Source organism: Leopardus geoffroyi, chromosome A1, assembly GCF_018350155.1.
Source record: "Leopardus geoffroyi isolate Oge1 chromosome A1, O.geoffroyi_Oge1_pat1.0, whole genome shotgun sequence".
NCBI lineage: Eukaryota > Metazoa > Chordata > Mammalia > Carnivora > Felidae > Leopardus > Leopardus geoffroyi.
Window position 1 is genome coordinate 21,996,182 of NC_059326.1, and position 20,781 is coordinate 22,016,962.

Below are 20,781 nucleotides of genomic sequence, written 5' to 3' on the forward strand. Positions count from 1 at the left end.
CATTGGGCTCTGTGCTGACAGCTCAGGGCCTGGAGCCTGCTCCAGATTCTGTGTCTCTCTCTCTCTTTCTACCTCTTGCCCGCTCACACTCTCTCTCTCTCAAAAATAAACATTAAAAACAAAAAAAAATTTTTTTCAAGTAAGGTTTTTAAAAGAACCTACAATCTCAGTGACCCATCTTCACATATCAGTGATTATCTTAAAATCTGAATCAGAATTCAAACAAGTCCCACACGTTGGATTTGATTCAGATGTCTTTTTGTCTCTAATCTTATAGCAGTGCCCCTCTCTTCATTTTATGACATTTATTTGTTGCAGTTGAATAACTGTGTCATTTGTCCTGTAGCATTTCCCACATCTAGAATTTGGTTGATGCTTCCCTTGTGGTGGTGTCATTTAACTCATCCCTCTATCCCTCTATTTGGTAAATCAGTAGTCAGTTTTAGAAGCTTGATTAGATTCAAGTTCAATTTAGGTGGTGGGGGGCAGGGAGGACAGTGCTATACATCTTTCACTTAACAGTTTAGTTATTCACTCATTAACATTATCTAGGTCAATGCTACTCAAGGTATGGTGGTGCCATCCCACAGTGGTTGGCTACCAATTCATAAGTACAAAAATATAAAGTTGTAAAAGTTTAGGAACTTTTACAGCAATTTAACACTGCTGCAACATTTCATTGTATTTTATGAGTATTCATCCTCGATAAATTTGAAGTTTAAAACAAAACACCTGTTCTTACCACAATTAGTTTAACAGCACTGGCCTAAGGTCACTGTTTCTTTGGGAAAGGGGGGGAGGTTGTAAAAATAACAATCTTCTAATTCTACCATTTCTACTGCATTTTTTGGCTGGAATTCTTTGATAAAGAAGAAATTTTCCTCATCAACTCTTGGGTTATCTGAAATACAGTTAATATAGGAAAGGCAGGATAAATGCTTGATTCTTTCTCTTTAATTACTAGTGCTCAGAATGGTGAGTTGTATCCTAGCAACTACCAAAGTGACTGATTTTTAAATTTTGTTTAATGTTTATTTATTTTTGAGAGAGAGAGAGAAAGAGAGAGCGTGAGCAGGTGAAGGGCAGAGAGAGAGGGAGACAGAATCCGAAGCAAGCGCCAGGCTTCAAGCTGCCAGCACAGAGCCCAACGTGGGGCTTGAACTCATGAACTGTGAGACCATGACCTGAGCCGGAAGTCGAACATTTAACCAACTGAGCCACCCAGGCACCCCCAGTGACTTTTAAAATGTTATTTTTAAAATTTAAAATGGGTTTTTAAGTATTTAATGTGTTTAAATCAATCACAGTGATTATTCCTTTTGATATCCAAATTGTGCCATTTTTTGGTCAGTGGGAGCTCTTTCAAGTTTGCTCCTATCTTTCTAACACACTTGGTAGTCTTTGATAGCCTTCTTGCTTTCTGTCACAAGATGCCCCCGGTCTGGAGTTAGCCATTTCTCCAAAGGACTATGGTTCCACTTAATGAGCAATAACATTTAGAGACCACAATCATGGCACTAGGAGGTACACACATTTTAACCAATACAGGCTAACCAAACCGATTCTCAAAAAGGCCAGATCAATTTATACAGTATGAGTGTTGATCAATTGATTATTCTAAAAATTTTAACCGATTTGATAAATGAAAAACAGTACTTTATTACCTCCTTAATGTTTTTCTCTAGGAATAGAGAGATTGAACATAATTTCATGTTTACTGGTTTTTCCCTTATGGTTAACTGTCTGTTCATATGCTTTCTACAATTTCCTATCAGGGGTTTGTTTGTTCATTCACTTATTCATTCTTCCATCAGATTTTTTGAGTGCCTGCTATGCACCAGGTGCTACAGAAATAATGATGAAAAGCTCTGCGATCTCAAGGAGTTTACATTCTAGACAAAGAACTAAGTATATATAATAAAGTGTAAATAATGTAATGAGTAAATCGGTGATACATAACGTCATGGGAAGACATCTAATCTTTATTAGTACTATGATTATTTTTTAGGATTCTAATTTTTAATTAATTAATTTTTCCATGAATTGGGAGTCCAGTTTCATCTGGAATTTATTCTCATGTGCCATGAAGATCTAACTTAAATTTTCTAAATAATATCCAATTGTTTCAGAGTCATTTACTGAATAACAAGTCTTTCTTTTACTGGATGACTTCTGACTTACTGACTTAACAATACCCCACATTCTTACAAATACATAAAAATGTTATTTTTTTCTATGCTTATTTGGTCTCTTGATGCAATTGTTAATTCTTCTACCAATGTGTTTTTTTTTTCCTATAGGTTGACTCTTGATTTTGGCTCAGGTCATGATCTCAGTTTTGTGAATTAGAGCCTCTCAATGGGCTTTGCACTGACCTAGAGGAGCCTGCTTAGGATTCTCCCTCTCTCTCTCTCTCTCTCTCCCTGCCCCTGCCCCCATTTGCACTTGTTCGCTCTCTCTCTCTCTAAATAAATAAACTTAAACAAAATAAATAAATAAATAAATAAAAGAATAAACCAACTCTTGCATTTATGCTTGAAATAAAAATTTTAATGAAATAAATAGAAAATGAGAGAGTTTTGGTGGTAATTTATATGAAAAAGAAACTTGTATTTTAGTGATTTAAAGTGATTGAACTTGTTTTTACAAGGTAATGAGATTTTGTAGATCAGAAGACCAGAATTTCTGGCTTTCTCTGAGAGTATTTTTTTTTTTTAATTTTTTTTTAACGTTTATTTATTTTTGAGACAGAGAGAGACAGAGCATGAACGGGGGAAGGGCAGAGAGAGAGGGACACAGAATTGGAAGTAGGCGCCAGGCTCTGAGCCATCAGCCCAGAGCCCGACGCGGGGCTTGAACTCACAGACTGCGAGATCGTGACCTGAGCTGAAGTCAGACGCTTAACCGACCGAGCCACCCAGGCACCCCCTCTGAGAGTATTTTAAAATAAGTATCAAACGGGGCGCCTGGGTGGCTCAGTCGGTTGAGCATCCGACTTTAGCTCGGGTCATGATCTCACAGCTCATGAGTTCGAGCCCCGCATCAGGCTCTGTGCTGACAGCTCGGAGCCTGGAGCCTGCTTCGGATTCTGTGTCTCGCTCTCTCTCTGCCCCTAACCCACTCACATTCTATCTCTGTCTCTGTCAAAAATAAATAAACATTAAAAAATTAAAAAAAAAATAAGTATCAAACTGTAATGACATCTCTAGTATTTGCAAATGCAAATCATATGCAAAATAGTCAATCTGTAACACTCATAAACCCTAAAAAAACAACAAAAAGAATTCTAGGGGAGCCTGGGTGGCTCAGCTGGTTAAGTGTCCAACTTTTGATTTTGACTCAAGTCACGATCTCACGGTTTGCGAGAGCGAACTCTGCACCAGGTTCTGTGCTGGCATCACAGCCTGTTTGGAATTCTCTCTACCTCACTCCCTCCCTCTCTGCCCCTCCCCTGCTCATGCTCTGTCTTTCCCTCTCAAAATAAATAAGCATAAAAAAAAAAAAAATTCTACACTGACAATTTTTTTTTGTCAATTTAATATGTAGCTGAAAAGACAAACAAAATAAGGCAATTAACTTAAGAACTTTCTTTATAAAGACACTTTTGTTTTTGAAATTGTTCCCTGGTGTAGCACAAAATACTTTCAGGAACTTCCTTTAAACTACTTCTTAAAGGTTGTAGTATAGGTGTTACCTCCTAAAAATAAAGATTATGTGTCACAATGTCAGATTTCCTTTCATACGATTCTACTTTATGCTAAGGAATCTTTACTGAAATGGTAAAAGGAGAAAGAAACAGTCAGAAAAATTTAGCCTATTCTCCTAAGTAATTTAGAGCCATTTAAGTATTTGAAAAGCTGAACTGGTACTGAAAGAAATACTGTTTGGGGCACCTGGGTGGCTCAGGTGGTTGAGCATCTGACTCTTGATTTCAACTCAGGTCATGATTTCATGGTTCATGTATCCCTCTCTTTCTCAAAATAAATAAACTTAAAAAAAAAAATACTGTTACCCTCCACTTTAAAAGAAATGATCTAGGACTGCTGGTTCAGGCAGTAGTGCATGTGACTTTTGATCTCAGGGCTGAATTTAAGCCCCACATTGGGAGTAGAGATTACTTAAAAATAAAATCCTTAAAAAAAAAAATACTCCAGGAAAAATAATTTTTTAGTTAAAAAAATTGCCAACTTGGTAGCTTTTAGTATATTAATAACATACACAAAGACATCTTTTTTTTTTTTTTTTTTAAAGTAGGCTTCAGGTCCAACACGGGGCTTGAACTCTTGATCCTGAGATCAAGACGTGAACTGAGATGATTCGAGTCAGATGCTCAACCAACTGAGCCCCCACGTGCCCCTATACACAAAGACATCTTAAGCTAAATTTTACTCAAAGACTTGATTACCTAGGGATGTTAACAAGTAAATACCTTGTTAAGAGACTCATGAACCTTTATCCTACATAAAATACTAAAATTTATGACTTTTCAAGTTGATGGGAAAAATTTTTTTTATATATTTTATCTATTCTTATGTCAAATGATTAGAAAGAATAATTCTCTTTCTGGAAATGAAAGCATTGACAACATAAAAAAAATTTAACCTATATACATACAGAAATGTACAGTCTTCTGGAAAGGAGTCTTCATATGATGTAGAAGGCAATGAACCTGATTTGTTTTCCTGTTCATTCTGGATCACCGATGTATGATCTACATGAAAAAAACACAAACATGAGTATTAAGTATATCAAGTTAAGAATCATTTACTCTAATATCTAAATAATATCTTTATTGATTAGAGATACATGGCGCCCTTAAATCTGCAAACATATGAAAATATCAAGATTAAATTAAAAAATCAGGTGTGAATATTTTCAAAAATATTGACAAAATAAGATATGATCAAGTAAAAAACTTAGGGTAGAAGATACTTCTACTGGAGAAAATCTAGTTTGCCCTGAACTTTATTTGAATTTTAATCAACCTTTAAGGTAAACATCGGGTATCCTTATTTCTGCCTGTATTTTATAGAAAAATAACATAGCTCGTACTATAAAAGGTCACAAAATGGAAAATTTATGTTATCTTTTGCTTTCTCATTGTTCCCACTGCTATCTATATTTTTGGAGGGTGGGGTATTTGGGTACCTCTTTTTGTACTTCCACTTGTCTTTTCATATTACTTAGTCTTTCCTATATCTTTCTTCACTTAATTTCTTTTTATTTAAAAAAAATTTTTTTTTAACATTTACTCATTTTTGAGACAGAGTGTGAGTGGGGGAGGGGCAGAGAGAGAGAGAGAGAGAGAGGGAGACAGACAGACAGACAGACAGACAGAATCCGATGCAGGTTCCAGGCTCAGAGCTGTCAGCACAGAGCCCAACACAGGGCTTGAGCCCATGAACTGCGAGATCAGGACCTGAGCTTAAGCCGGATGCTTAACCAACTGAGCCACCCAGGTGCTCCTGCATTTAATTTCATCCTCTATCTTGTGTTTTTTCTACTTCATCTATTTTTACTCTCTAACATGACTACAATAATAGAAGTAAACTGTGTATTTAGTGAAAAAAGTTATGGATTCCCTGTTCTTATTTTGAAAAATGGTTATGTAGAATATTCTATGTTTGGTTTAAAGATATTTTTTAAACATGTTTTTTCCTATGCATTGAGGACCTTTAAGAAAAAAAGGGATTCTCATCTTGCTTCAGGTTATTAACTTACATTGGTCTTTTACTGCAGATCAATCTTATTAAGAAGAAAAAGTTTGGGGCACCTGGGTGACTCAGTTGGTAAAGTGTCCAACTCTTGGTTTCAGCTCAGGTCATGAGTTCACAATTCATGGGCTCAAGTCCCTCATAGGGCTTTGTGCTGGCAGCAGGGAGCCTCCTTGGGATTCTCCCTCTCTCTCTCTCTCTCTCTGCCTCTTCCTTGCTCACACTCTCTCTCAAAATAAACAAACATTAAAAAAAAAAAAAGGAAAAAACTTTAAGTAAATAAAAGAATAGTTTAAGTTATAACATGAGGCCACTACTTGGCTATCTGGAAAACAATTATCCCTCTTTAATTATCAAGATAAAGAAAGGTTTAAAATCTGATAGTTGGAAAAGAGCTATAATACCTGATTAAAATTAAGTTTTACAAATTAAGCATTTCTGATTTTTTCCAACTAATTTCTTTGCATAAATCATAAAAATCCATACTAACAAATATGAATAGAATAAATGTATATAAACATAATTAAAAATAAAACTTACTGAAACATGGAGATTTTATTTATTTTGAGAGAGAGAGAGAACAAACCAGCAAGAAGGGGCAGAGAGAGATGGGGACAGAGAATCTGAAGCGGGCTCTGTGTTAACAGCAGAGAACCTGATGCGAGGCTTGAACTCAAGTACCATGAGATCATGACCTGAGCCAAAAGCAGATGCTTAACCGACTAAGCCACCCAGGAGCCCCCAAACATGGAGATTTTAAAATTAATCATCAGATAAGGTAGGAAAGGGGAAATAATAACTCCTCTCAAGAAAACAGTATCCAATCCTTTGTTTGGGGACATAGCACATATTTACAGTTAGACACAAACAAAGAAAATAAAGGTAATCAGTGGTTTAGGACTCAAGTTGGATATGGGATACCTTGTTTTGACCTTAACATGAAGTCTTTTTGTCTTTCCCAGTTTCAATGTTTTTTAAAAAGTAAACACTAACATGAAACTTTATTACTAGAAAGTTTTTAATCTTTGTTTTGCCAACAATGTCAATTACATAACTCCCCAATTCCTTACTTACAAATATTGCTCTATACCACTGGCAAATATATACTTTTGATAAATTCATTACATTTCAGAGGAACTATATAAAAATACAAAATTGTAATATTCAATATTTCTATTGATAAAATTATCACAAAAAAACCAAAACCCAATTTACTTTGTTAGCAAGAAAATAAATTATTTTAGAATTAGTTCCTCTTACCACCTCCTGCATTTAAAAGCCTCTTCTTGCAAAACTAGTGTGATCTCTCAAGTATGTTGATTCCAAGTGCTACTAAAAGCTACTGAGTAAGGTTGTTTTCTTAAAGAAACTACTCTTGGGGCACCTGGGTGGCTCAGTCGGTTAAGCGTCCTACTTCAGCTCAGGTCATGATCACGCGGTCAGTGGGTTCGAGCCCCGCGTCGGGCTCTGTGCTGACAGCTCAGAGCCTGGAGCCTGCTTCAGATTCTGTGTCTCCCTCTCTCTCTGACCCTCCCCCATTCATGCTCTGTCTCTCTCTGTCTCAAAAATAAATAAACATAAAAAAAAAAAAAGAAACTACTCTTCTAAAATTATACATTAGCTACTGAAATTGAGAATACTTTTGTTTTTTTTTTATTTTTTATTTTTTTTAACGTTTATTTATTTTTGAGACAGAGAGAGAGCATGAACAGGGGAGGGGCAGAGAGAGAGGGAGACACAGAATCCGAAACAGGCTCCAGGCTCTGAGCTGTCAGCCCAGAGTCCGACGTGGGGCTCGAACTCACGGACCGCGAGATCATGACCTGAGCTGAAGTCGGTTGCTTAACCAACTGAGCCACCCAGGCGCCCCGAGAATACTTTTGAATAAGAAAAAGTTTTCTTTAAAATAGACTCATGATGCTAGGCTATATTTTCAGAGATTTAAAACCTTAAGACTCCAAATTATGTAAGTTAAAATTATTATAATTTGTTAATAATATTTAGCAGCATTAAAATCCAGTAAAGTGCCTTCTCAATATTTTAGGAAATTTGAGATAGACTAAGATTTATAGGAGAGTGATTCTGATAAAACAACTTTTTATTTTCCTAGTTCTGGTACAGTATCTTTGATCATTTCCTCCAAAACCTAATTTGTTTAGAGTCTGCAAGACTAATGGTCTAATAATCTAGAAATAAAAAAATTTTACACTAACTTATCTATGCCAGAATATACCGTTCTAGTATTGTTTTACAGTAGTCTGGGGTCTTAGAATTTTTTTTTTTTTTAATTTTTTTAATGTTTTATTTATTTTTGAGATGGGGAGAGACAGAGCATGAACGGGGGAGGGGCAGAGAGAGAGGGAGACACAGAATCGGAAACAGGCTCCAGGCTCTGAGCCATCAGCCCAGAGCCCGACGTGGGGCTCGAACTCACGGACCACGAGATCGTGACCTGGCTGAAGTCGGACGCTTAACCGACTGCGCCACCCAGGCGCCCCAGAATTTTTTGAAGAAGAGATACATTTGTTCATTTCCTAAGAGGCTTAGAAGAGTGTGCATTTCCTATCGCTGGATGGGTAGGACTTTTTATTTAATAGGGACACTGATTTATATAATTTACCAGTATAGGTCTTACATTTTATATTAAATTATCTTTAGGTAATCTCACATAATCTGAACTCAATTAAGGCTGAATCAAGTCAAGAAAATAACAGAATACTCAAAATTGGGATTATTAATGCACATACCCTTTATCAATGTTGAATTGTTACTTATGGTTGCTTCATTCACTAGAATCATTGCTTGGATGTATTCTGTTAAGGAAAGGAAAAATGCATGAAAACCAGCAGCAGCAGCATCATTTTCACTGTGCCAGCTACTGTGCTAAATAATTTATGTACTTTATCTTAATCTTCATTAACTCCTCTGAGAGATTCTTATGATTACCTGCATTAGAAACAGAAATTGAAGCTTAGGAGTTAAACTATTTATTCCAGGTCATTCAGCTAGGAGTTGTTAGAACTGGATTCAAAACTAGATATATCTGACTCATGAAGGAATGAGAAGGAACATTAAAATGAAAAACAGCGCTACTGTTTGGACAAGCAAACAAAAGATTAATGTCATAAAAACATCCACAAAGTATTAAGAAGAGTCCAAATGAAAATTTGCTTGAATATCTTATGTCCTGAAGGAAAGAAGTAAATTTCTACCTAAACGTCTTCTGTTCTACAACCAACCAGGGTTGAAAACAAAGAAACAGAAAAAATACAAACTTGGCTGACGGAACTGACTGCTGAAATAGAAGGCAAGTTCTGATTAAAGCAGGGAAAATATCGTTACATGTACGTTAGCATTCTTAAAAAACATTAGGTGTCTCTGAGTAATGGGGTGGTGGATAAGTTTTGTTATATTTTTCTACTGGTACTAAACGTTGTACAATGAGCAGATATTACTTTTGCAATACCCATCACCCCTCAAAAAGAGATATAAAGAGAAAGCAAAGATAAAATGTGGGGAAAACAAGGGAGCCTGACAGAAAAAGAGATAAACTCAGTAGCTAACATTCAAAGTAATCATTTTCACCCACTTTTACAAAATGTCTATGGCATATGGCAAAAGCGTGTTTTTGTCGAAGCAGAGTACAAACACACACAAAGCAAACAGAACTGATAGGCTCTTAGATAACAAAATAAACATAGTGGAAACAGCACTGTATTATACTGCCAGTGGGTAACATTTAACATTAAATGTATTAAAAGTTTTTTCTGCTTCATACCTTTATTTGTGGCAGACCCATCTTTAATCTTTTGTTTCAGTGATTGTAACACATTTTGCACTTGTTCAAAGATGGAATCCACTTTTCCATCATCTTCCAGCTCCATCCAGAAAGTTTTTGCATCACCTATAATAAAAGTGAATAGCTTAAGAGCTCAATAAAAATAGACTGTAATTTCCCCAAGGCATATGTTATAGAGAATCCACGTGGTTTCTAAATAATGTCAAGATTTAATTGGTCTATTTTTTTCCTTGAGGAAAAAGATTTTTATCACTGTTCCTTTATAAAGAATAGCAAAGAATATGACCTAAATATCTTACTCATTTCTGCTAACATAAAAATATGTTGAAAACTTTAATGGTACTATTTCTGGTGTCCCTGGAAAACAGAAGGAATGGCTTCATTCTAGGCTGGTGGTAGATGTACGTATAAGCATTTTAAAAGTTTCAGAGATATAACCTCCACTGAGTATGGAAATGGTTTTAGAATGAAACATCTCAAGAATTGGTGAAGTAACTAAATGTCTAACAATAATGTTTTTAAATGTCTTTTATAATTTTCAAATAATTATATGAAGCCAAAATAATGTTTATACTTTTTATAGATAGCTATATAGATGAGCCAATATTTCATATGCCCAGCAAATAAACACCTTAGTCATAAATTCCTAGAGAGAGGGGCCTGGCTGGCTCAGTTGGTAGAGCATGCAACTCTTGATCATGGGGTTGTGAGTTCAAGCTGCATGTTGGGGATAGAGTTTATATAAAAAAAAAAAAATTTCCTAGAGGAAATAATTCTTTGAAAGCTGAACACAGAAATATGAGAAATACAATTAAACTGGCAAAAGCCAAATCTCACACCCACACCACGTTTAAAAGTAACAAAAATACCTAAAATGTTAACATTTATTTGTTAAATGTTAAATGTTAAAACATATAAAATGTTCAAAATTAACAGGGCCTTAAAGAACAGAGAGACATGATTATTGCACTTTAGAAAGGTCACTTGAGAAGCCATTAGGAGGATTAATAAACAGAGAGCCTAGTAAGCTTACAAAAAATATATTTTCCTTAATAAAAATTAAACCTACATCTCTAGGTTCAGCAGTGGGGTGAGAATAGTCATAAAGGCTTAGGCCTCATAGTCCCAAATCTCCCTGGCAAAGTCACCTTACCCAAAGGGGATCTCTGGCTAATTAGGGATGCTGCCACCATCGCAGTCTCAGAAGGGGTGTTGTTTCCCTGTTGACACTTTGGCCTGATGCCTCCAAGACCAAGCCTACTTTTAACTCCCCATAGCACAGCTGAGACAAGATTTTAAACAAATGCAATGTGAGAGGACACAAAGGATGAAGAAAGAGGTATTAGAGGCAGGAGAAGCCATGCCATGGAGAGCCTTTCACTTGAGTTTTATACAAAAGCCTATCTATGGGAGCCACTCAAAAGGTTTAAGCATCTTATATGTGATTAGTTTCTTAAAAGGTCACTCAGGTGGCAGGGGAAAGAGGGAGGAGTCAAGAGTGATTTCTAAGTTTTTGACTTGGGCAACCATATGCACAGTAATAGTATTCATTGAGATAGGGAATAAAGACAGAAGACAAGTGAGAAATTTAAGTAGGGCAAGTACACTGGGTATACAGGCTCCAGAGTAAGATCTGGTCCAGTTATACGAATTCTGGAGTAAATGGTACACAAATGCTTGAGTGGATGTAATTAAGGACAATGTATACAATGAGAAGAGGGTTGTTTTTTTTTAAATGTTTACTTATATTTGAGAGAGACAGAAAGACAGAACATGAACGGGGGAGGGGCAGAGAGAGAGGGAGACACAGAATCCGAAGCAGGCTGCAGGCTCTGAGTTGTCAGCACAGAGCCTGACATGGGGCTCAAACCCACAAACCGTGAGATCATGACCTGAGCTGAAGTCAGACGCTTAACTGACTGAGCCACCCAGGTGCCCTGAGAAGAGGATTTTCTATATATAAGGCATAAGTATAAGAAAAAAGAATCAGGGAGATCAAGAAGGAGCAAACAGGTGGAAGGAAAACCCAGGAGAATAGCGTATCAGGAGTCAGTGGAAGAACAGAAGTGGTGATTAACAATCTGGGCTTTGGAGTTCAGATGCATTTGTGTTTGAATCCCAGCACTAGCAGTCATTAAGCTATAAAATGGGAATAGTGATAGCATCTAGCTCACGGAGTTGATGTGCAGATAAGCATGTGGCTTTTATCTAGAAATTACTGTAATTTAACAGGGGACGTAGTCTTAAGCACAAGAAATTAATCTCTACTTGTGGAACTTTAGATATCATTTAGCTAAGAGGGAAAAGTATCTCGTGAAGGACCTTCCCAGAATCCTTAAAATCATTTTTTCACTGAGAGATCACCAACAAAAATCACAGCTTTTAGACAAAACTATTCATGAAAGCACTTAATTGTTTGTTACTGTTTCTTTTCATGAATGAGTTAATACTCCACACTAGGGATTTATCTTTATCTGAGGTGGACATCTAGACGGAAAGGATTTTGAAAGATACTTAGAAATAGCTTCTAGTAGCATTATAATCTTCTGGAATCATCTACAACTCTCACCTGGCCTGAGAAAGCCAGCAGCATCACTGCTTAGTGATGTTGAAAAGAACACAATTAGGATTCATCTGAATTTGTTTTCCAGTGACTATCATTTAAAACTGTGTTCAAAATGTCAATTCATGATACCAAGTTATTCTGATAGGAAATACTTAAATTATCTGAAAAGTGAACAGGGTAAATTATTAGTTTTAGAATGGATTAATGGACACTGGAAATAGAATTTAAGAAAATAAAGCCAATCAGAAAATACTGAAACTGTCTGCTTGTATAATAAACAAAAGTAATTTAGAAATTCGTATTTATTTATTCTGGGTTTTTGATATTGTTCTTTATGGTATCATTATTTCATATGGCTAGTTTTAATTCTCATTTAAATGGTTCTTATTCCTCATGTCTTCCCTCTTGATCATTTTTGTCTTCTCAGTATGGGAGTTGTTTTTTTTTTTTTTTTTTTTTTCCAACGTTTATTTATTTTTGGGACAGAGAGAGACAGAGCATGAACGGGGGAGGGGCAGAGAGGGAGGGAGACCAGAACCGGAAACAGGCTCCAGGCTCTGAGCCATCAGCCCAGAGCCCGACGCGGGGCTCGAACTCACGGACCGCGAGATCGTGACCTGGCTGAAGTCGGACACTCAACCGACTGCGCCACCCAGGCGCCCCAGTATGGGAGTTTTTAACCACAGTAATATTAAGAAAAAAAAAAGGTAACTGATTTATCTGAAAAATGAGATTAACAGATCCAGTTAATAACTTTTTTGAAGAGGCTAAATGAATATCACATGGAGAAATAATTGAGTCATTTCATTTCAACTGTATGCCATCTAGATGTTTACCACAATGTAAATAATTTTGGTTTCTTGCTCCTTTTCTTTGTACTGTATGTATGAGATTATAATCTAATACTGTAAATATTTCAGTATATTGCACTAGAAAACACAAGGAATAAATCCTTGAATTGAAAATCAAATCAGTATACTAATATTGCTACTTGCCTGTAGAAATGAAGAATACCATCTCATTATTCTACTGTTTGTCCTAACTTGCTCCCTTAGCTAGATATGACTATTGCAGGGACATAATCACTAAGTGGGAAGTAGAGTTGCTTTGCAAAGAAGAAAGACAAATTATATAGTTACAATATATTGTGTCTCTCAATCTCCCTTGACATACACTGTCTATGTAAAAAGGCAATACTCAAGAATCACAGCTAGATGAGTTATTTGCTAGACACCTGTTTTTGGAGTATTAACAAAGTACACTGATAATAGGATACACACACACACACACACACACACACATATATATCCATCCCTACACACACATACACACACACACATCCCTGGAGGTGCTTCAGGGCATTGGTCTAGAGGATCTCTATGTCTTTGAGTCTGTGATTAGCAAAGTGTGATCTATGAGCCCTTGGGGTCCCCAAATCCTTTCAGAGAATATGCTAGGTCAAATTATTTTAATAGTAATACTAAGACATTATTTGCTCTTGGTCGGCCGCTTAACCGACTGAGCTACCCAGGCACCTCTGCAAGTACACTTTTTAATTTAGAGATTTTTAAGTATCTTGTAGATGAAGTGCGTACACTTACCCATTCTTTTTCAGACACTTCATGGATTAAATTTTAGAGTCAGTTTAGAGTTCCCCATACTGGCATTTTCTTTTCTTTTCTTTCCCTTTTTTTTTTAAGTTTATTTGTTTTGAGAGAAAGAAGGGTGCAAGCATGTGAAGGGCAAAGAGAGGAGAGAGGGAGAGAGAGAATCCCAAGCATGCTTCGTGCCATCGGCATGAGCTTGAAGCGGGGCTGTACCTCATTAACCCTGAGATCATGACCTGAGCCGAAACCAAGAGATGACACTTAACTGACTGAGCCACCCAAGCACCCATGGAGCTTTATTTTCAAGTTGTGTTGAATATGTATGTGAATTTTTATAACGTTGGCATTATTCCATTGAATCTTACAGTTAATCTTATTATATCTATTTATTGATATAGAATATTTACTTATATATTCTACAATGCTTTTCAGTGGAGTTTTAAAGGATTTAAGGAGTTGGGGCACCTGCGTGGCCCAGCCAGTTGAGCATCTGCCTTCAGCTGAGGTCATGATCTCATGGTCTGTGGGTTCAAGCCCCATGTTAGGCTCTGTGTTGACAGCTCAAAGCCCAGAGCCTGCTTTGGATTCTGTGTCTCCCTCTCTCTGCCCCTCCCCTGCTCCCACTCTGTCTCTATCAAAAATGAATAAATGTTAAAAATTTAATGAATAAAAAAAAAGACATTATTTGCTCTCTTTTTTTTTCTAGAATGACTTTAACTGATGGTACAAAAGCATTGGTGAGTAAAAGTCAGTATGCCTTAGCATGAATCAAGGGGATGGCACCAAGCTACCAGTAAATTTTCTAGTATAGTACCAGTATATTTTCCACCATCAATTTCACTTAAGAATATCCTTAATAAAGCAATATAAATGGTTACCACAGTACAATGGCTGTCTCAAGCAAAAGCACTAGTGAGACTGTTTGAATTACAGGCCAAACCAGCTAATTTTTTTCACGGAAAACTATTTTTACTTAAAAGTACTAATAAAAATTATAGTATTTTTAGACTTGGGTGTTTAACACACATTTTCTTGAAAAACAAAAACAAAAACAAAAACAAAGTGAGCCTACCACCTGAAGTTCAATATTGACAGCATTTGCTGCTAATGATAAAATTCACACTACCAAGTTAAAATTGGAAATTTGTAAACTTTACATGTGCCCTGGTAAGCCTGATAGCTTCTCAATAATTAATCACTTTTCGAGGAAATGGGTAGCAATATTAACAAATGTGATTTTTTAATATTGTATGATGAAATGTGTCAATATCTGGAAAATCTGCATGATTCATTGAACCAATATTTTCCAAGTGGCCAATGCATATTATAAAATCATAAAACACCTATTCAATGTGCAATAGATTTTCTGTAACAGAGTGTTAAAAAACTCACAGATATGTGTTCAAATTTCACCCTACAACTGACCTGGAAGGAGTAACTACTTGTTGAGTTTTATAGTTGTATCCAAAAAAAAGTCCACAATTAGCTGAAAGGCTATTAATACTCTTCCTTTTTTCAACTTTTTGTCTGTGTGAAGCTTCATTTTCTTTATACATTTCAACCAAAGCAACATATCACAATAGACTGAATGCAGAAGTACCTGTGACTCTATACTGATATAAATAAATGACTGAGGGGCGCCTGGGTGGCGCAGTCGGTTAAGCGTCCGACTTCAGCCAGGTCACGATCTCGCCGTCCGTGAGTTCGAGCCCCGCGTCGGGCTCTGGGCTGATGGCTCAGAGCCTGGAGCCTGTTTCCGATTCTGTGTCTCCCTCTCTCTCTGCCCCTCCCCCGTTCATGCTCTGTCTCTCTCTGTCCCCAAAATAAATAAACGTTGAAAAAAAAAAAAATTAAAAAAAAAAAAAATGACTGAATAAATACATAAGTGGGAGAAAGGAGCTAAATCTCCCTTGGAGAAGAATTCCAAATAATTAATGTAGATATTCCATTCTCAAAGATGGGGAGCATAATCCCCATTCCTTGAACATGAACTATATACGGGGATTTCCTATCAAAAGTACAGCAGGGAAGGAAAGGGAGAGAAAAAAGTAATTTACAGTGGAGAAACATAACACTATGTCTGACATAACACTATGTCAGCCAGGTGATCAAGCTCAGTATCAATGAGAGAGAAAGCATGTTGATATCATGTACTCTTAGCATAATGTGGTAAAAATGGCACTTTACCACTATGGTCTTCTTCCCAAAACTCGTAACCCCAGTCTAATCATGAGAAAAATAAATAAAACAATAATTCCAATAGAGGGGTATCCTACAAGATACTTAGATACAAAATACTACAAAATAAAAAACAAGTCTGAGCAACTGTTATATCCAAGAGGACCCTATGGAGATATGACAAGTAAATACAATGTGGGATACTGGAACAGAAAAAGACATCAGGTAAGAACTAAGGAAATATGAATAAACTATGGACCTCAGTTAATAATGGTTCATTAATTGTAACAAATGTACCAGACAAAAATAAGATGTTAATCATCAGTAAAAGTGGATGTAGAAGATATGGGAACTTTCTGTACTATCCTCTCAATTTTTCTTTAAAAAGTAAATCTAAAAGTGTTCTAAAAAGTAAAGAATAATTTTACAAAAGTACATTAAAGAACTGACTTAGCTTTACAGATACACAATTAATTATCGACTATCAAAATGTTGGCTACATGAGAATAAGTCCTCAATTCCTTCAAATGTAGAACCGTCACTTGCAGTGAAAAACCTTGAAAATTCCACAATTTGGCTAAATTAAGTAGTCTACATACTTTTAAACATAACGTTTAACAATGGTTTTCCAAACCTACCATTTTTTTCTCCCATCTTTTGATGTTGTTTATAAACAAAAGTCTTCAAAATTAACTTTATCAATGGACTGAAATCACTTTGATAGGAGAATATAACTGGAATCCAACTGTGGTATCTATGAAATTTGTAGTTCTCAGAGAAAACACATCATTATGGCATTCTAAGCCCAATGTTCTTGGATACTTGAATTTTCAAATGTAACTGCGGTTGAAGAAACTTTGAAAAATGACCGCTAGTCCAACCTGATGACAAGTCCATGCAATTTCATCAAGCAAGTATTTATAGTCATATCAGATCATTGACAATATCTTTTTAAAAACAAAAACCAACTCCATCTTTTGGTCCATGGATGCATGAAACATTCTGTAAAGAAAACAACAAAGATAGGTATATATTTGTAAGGAATAAAATATATATAAGAAAAAAAAGACTGTTATAACAATGCCTCTATCTTTTAAAATAGCATAAACTATTATAGAAACAAGAATACATATTAACTGGAAAAATGTGTAAAATATCAAAATTATGAAATTACAGAGAAATTAAGTATCACCCATGTTTAAAATACTGTCAATTAACATAAACTATCCCCATTTTTTTACTTAATTTTTTTAAATTTTTTTTTTTTATGTTTATTTATTATTGAGAGACAGAGAGACAGAGCATAAGCATGGGAGGGGCAGAGACAGGAGGAGACACAAAACCAGAAGCAGGCTCCAGGCTCTGAGCTGTCAGCACAGAGCCCGACACAGGGCTTGAACTCATAAACCACGAGCTTGTGACTGGAGCCAAAGTCGGACACTTAACCAACTGAGCCACCCAGGTGCCCCATTTACTTTTTAAACTTTTTAAATTTTTAATAAATACTTTATAAAAACTTTTAAAATGGGGATAATAGCACTAACTACCTCAAAGGCATGTTGTGAGGATAAGAGTTACTTAGAATGGTGCCTGGCACATACAAAGGACTCAATAAACACTAGCAATTATTATTATTCTTTCAGTATATATACTTTAAAAATAAATTTTGGATTTTAGTGTATACAATTTCTTAATAATCTTCTACTGGTAACATATCTTGCACTTTTCCCCCTCGTTAATATTTTTCTATAATATGACTTTTAAGTGGCTGTATAATGTACTTTGGTCAATAAACCACATATTATAGTACACTCAAAACTTTTAGTAATAAATTTTAATAAATTATTAATTAGTACTGTAAATAAACCTCTATATTGGGGATTTAGATTATTTCCATTTTTTCAATATGATAAATGCTGGAATATACTTTATGCATATCTCTGATTATTTCCTCAAGAATACACTTAGAGATGGAACTAATAGGTCAAAAAGCAATCAATAATTCTCAGTCTCAAGATATCAATCAACATATGATAAATTCTGCTCCCACTCCCACACCAAACCCAAATGTCAGATTTTTTAAAATTAAAAAATATAGTCATGCTAAAGACAAAAAGGGAATTTTCTATGGACCAAGTCTGTGAGACCTCCCTAGGGAAAAGAAACAGATGAGAAGCTGAAGAGATAATGCCAACCACCATCATAACACAGCAAATCCTCTCAGAGAAGATGAATGCACAACTCAGAGTCATCAAATACCCAAGGAAAGCTACACCATCAAAAAGAGACTTAACAAGCCCACCGAAAGATGGGCTTATCGTCAAGAGGAAAACAGAGCATCCTGAAAATAATTTTAAAACAAATGTTATTAAGGCACCTGGGTGACTCAGTTTGTTAAGCATCATGATCTCATGGCTTGGGAGTTTGAGCCCCACTTCGGGTTCTGTGCAAACAGCTAAGAGCTTGGAGCCTGCTTCAGATTCTGTCTTGGTCTGTCTGTCTGTTTGTCTCTCTCTCTCTCTCTCTCTCTCAAAAATAAACATTAAAGGGGCACCTGGGAGGCTCAGTCAGTCAGTTGAGCGTCTGACTTCAGCTCAGGTCATGATCTCGTAGTTCTTGAGTTAGAGCCCTGCATCTGGCTCTGTGCTGACAGCTCAGAGCCTAGAGCCTGGAGCCTGCTTCGGATTCTGTGTCTCCCTCTCTCACTGCCCTTCCCCTACTCACACTCTGTCTTTCTCTCTCAAAAATAAACACAAAACAACTTTTTAAAAAATGTTAAAAAAATTAAATGTTATTGCATTTAACGTGCTCAAAGAGCTAAAGAAGGAAATCTCATCCATGAAATAACACAATTTTGAAAAATAACCAATTAGATATCTTGGATATAAAAATAGTTGTTGAATAAACTCAATAGATAATTGAATAACAGCATAAACTCAGATGAAGAGCCAGTAGGAAGCTGGAAGACTGAGTTGAGTAATTCAGAACACAGAGGAAATAAGAGGAATAAAACAGAGAGAATGAAGAAGAGGCAATAATGACCAAGAATTTCTCTAAACTGGAAAACATACAAGCTCACTAAGGGTCCACTGGGTACCAAGCAGGATAAAATACACACTACTAGACAAACTGTGGATAAACTTTAAAATATGAAGAATAAAGGCAAAGTCTTAGAAGCTTCCAGAAAATCAAGATTATCTAAAAGAAACACATATCATACTGGTAATCAGACTTCTTACCAGAAATGTCAGAGGTAGTAAGTTAAGGCAAAATAAGTCTGAGCCCAGAATGCCATTTCACCCAAGCTATACTTCAACAGAGAAGGTTAAAAAAAGAGACTTTTATAGACATTCAAAAAGCCAAATAGAGACTCTCTGAAAGAAATAAAGAAGTACCATAGTTGATTAAAAAAACTAACCTAGACTGAGGTATAAGAAGCAATAATGAGCAAATGACTAAAACACATTAATGCTAAAGACAGATTAAAAATGGGTTTTAATAATAAGTGAAACAAAAATGATAGAAATAGCCATAGGAAGTTGTATTCTTTTATAGAAGGGGGGTGGGAGGGGATCACTGCAAAAGTAGAGAAAGTAAAGTAGAAGCATGTCAAGTTCTTCTTCATAGGGAGAATATTAATACTAATTAAATTTGGATCTTGTTAGGAAAATATAAATTTAAGAACTATGCTGAAAATATAAAGGCAATATATATTTTTTATTTTTTTTTTAAATAAATTCAAGGTGGGTCAAAGAATTTAAATAAAAAAAATTTTTTAATGTTTATTTACTTTTGAGAGTGTGCGCGTGCCTGTGTGTGTGTGTGTGTGTGTAAGCAGGGCAGGGGCAGACAGAGAGGGAGACACAGAATTTGAAGCAGGCTTCAGGCTCTGAGCTGGCAGCACAGAGCCCAATGCGGGGCTCGAACTCACAAACTGCAAGATCATGACCTGAGTCTAAGTTGGGCGCTCAACTGACTGAGCTACCCAGGCACCCCGAGAGGTAATAATATATTTTAAAAAACATGTAGAACATAGAAAACTTGGGGCCAACCTCAATTAGAAAATGGAAATGGGAGGGGCGCCTGGGTGGCTCAGTTGGTTCAGCGTCGAACTTCAGCTCATGATCTCATGACTCATGGGTTTGAGCCCCATGTTGGGCTCTGTGCTGACAGCTCAGAGCCTGGAGCCTGCTTCAGATTCTGTGTCTCCTTCTCTCTCTGCCCCTTCCTGGCTCTCCCTCTCTCTCTCTCAAAAATAGACAAACATTAAAAAAAAAAAAGAAAAAAGAAATGGAGGGGCACCTGGGTGGCTCAGTCGGTTAAGCGTCTGACTTCAGCTCAGGTCATGATCTCCCAGTTTGTGGGTTCGAGTCCTGCATCTGGCTCTGTGCAAATAGCTCAGAGCCTGGAGCCTGCTTCAGATTCTGTGTCTCCCTCTCTCTCCTCCTCCCCCACTCACGCGCACTCTCTCAAAAATAAACATTAAAAAAATTTTTTTAAAATAGAAATGGAAAAATAAGATATAAAAGATACAAAGAGAAGTACGGTAAATAAGAGGACAAGAAAAAGGCCAAGTTGTTAATCACAAAAAAGGTGACTGTGTTAATCTTACTTACTAAAGGACTCTCAAACTGGATTGTAAGCAAAGCCTAGTTATATTTTAAAATAAGAGACCCACTTAAATTACACAAAATGTCATCAAAAGCTTGAAATAACACTATGTGAAAAAAGATATACCAGCAAATTTAAGAAATATTCGTATCAAACAAAATAGAATTTAATATGAAAACCAATAGAAGAGACAAAGAGAAATATTTTTACACTGACAGAACAATTCACATGTGTATCTAACTGAAATTACTGACTTAATACCAAATAGGCTCAAGAAGCAGAAATCCCAGTTAGAGGCAAAAGTAT

General features: G+C 36.1%; 1 protein-coding gene across 6 annotated transcripts in view; it reads right to left on the reverse strand.

Moving 5' to 3' along the window:
• LOC123597101 (histone-lysine N-methyltransferase SETDB2-like) overlaps positions 1 to 20,781 on the reverse strand; it is an 89,443-nt gene that overhangs the window by 64,974 nt on the left and 3,688 nt on the right. For 5 of the 6 annotated variants that reach the window (XM_045475501.1, XM_045475473.1, XM_045475444.1 and 2 more), the window contains 4 exons: positions 16,503 to 16,866; positions 9,493 to 9,618; positions 8,462 to 8,527; positions 4,615 to 4,711 (listed from right to left, as the gene is read on the reverse strand). In XM_045475501.1, the coding sequence (XP_045331457.1) occupies positions 4,615 to 4,711; positions 8,462 to 8,527; positions 9,493 to 9,618; positions 16,503 to 16,518 (305 nt within the window). In that variant the 5' untranslated portion in view covers positions 16,519 to 16,866. The remainder of the gene's footprint in view (positions 1 to 4,614; positions 4,712 to 8,461; positions 8,528 to 9,492; positions 9,619 to 16,502; positions 16,867 to 20,781) is intronic. The other variant, XM_045475463.1, reaches the window with a different exon arrangement.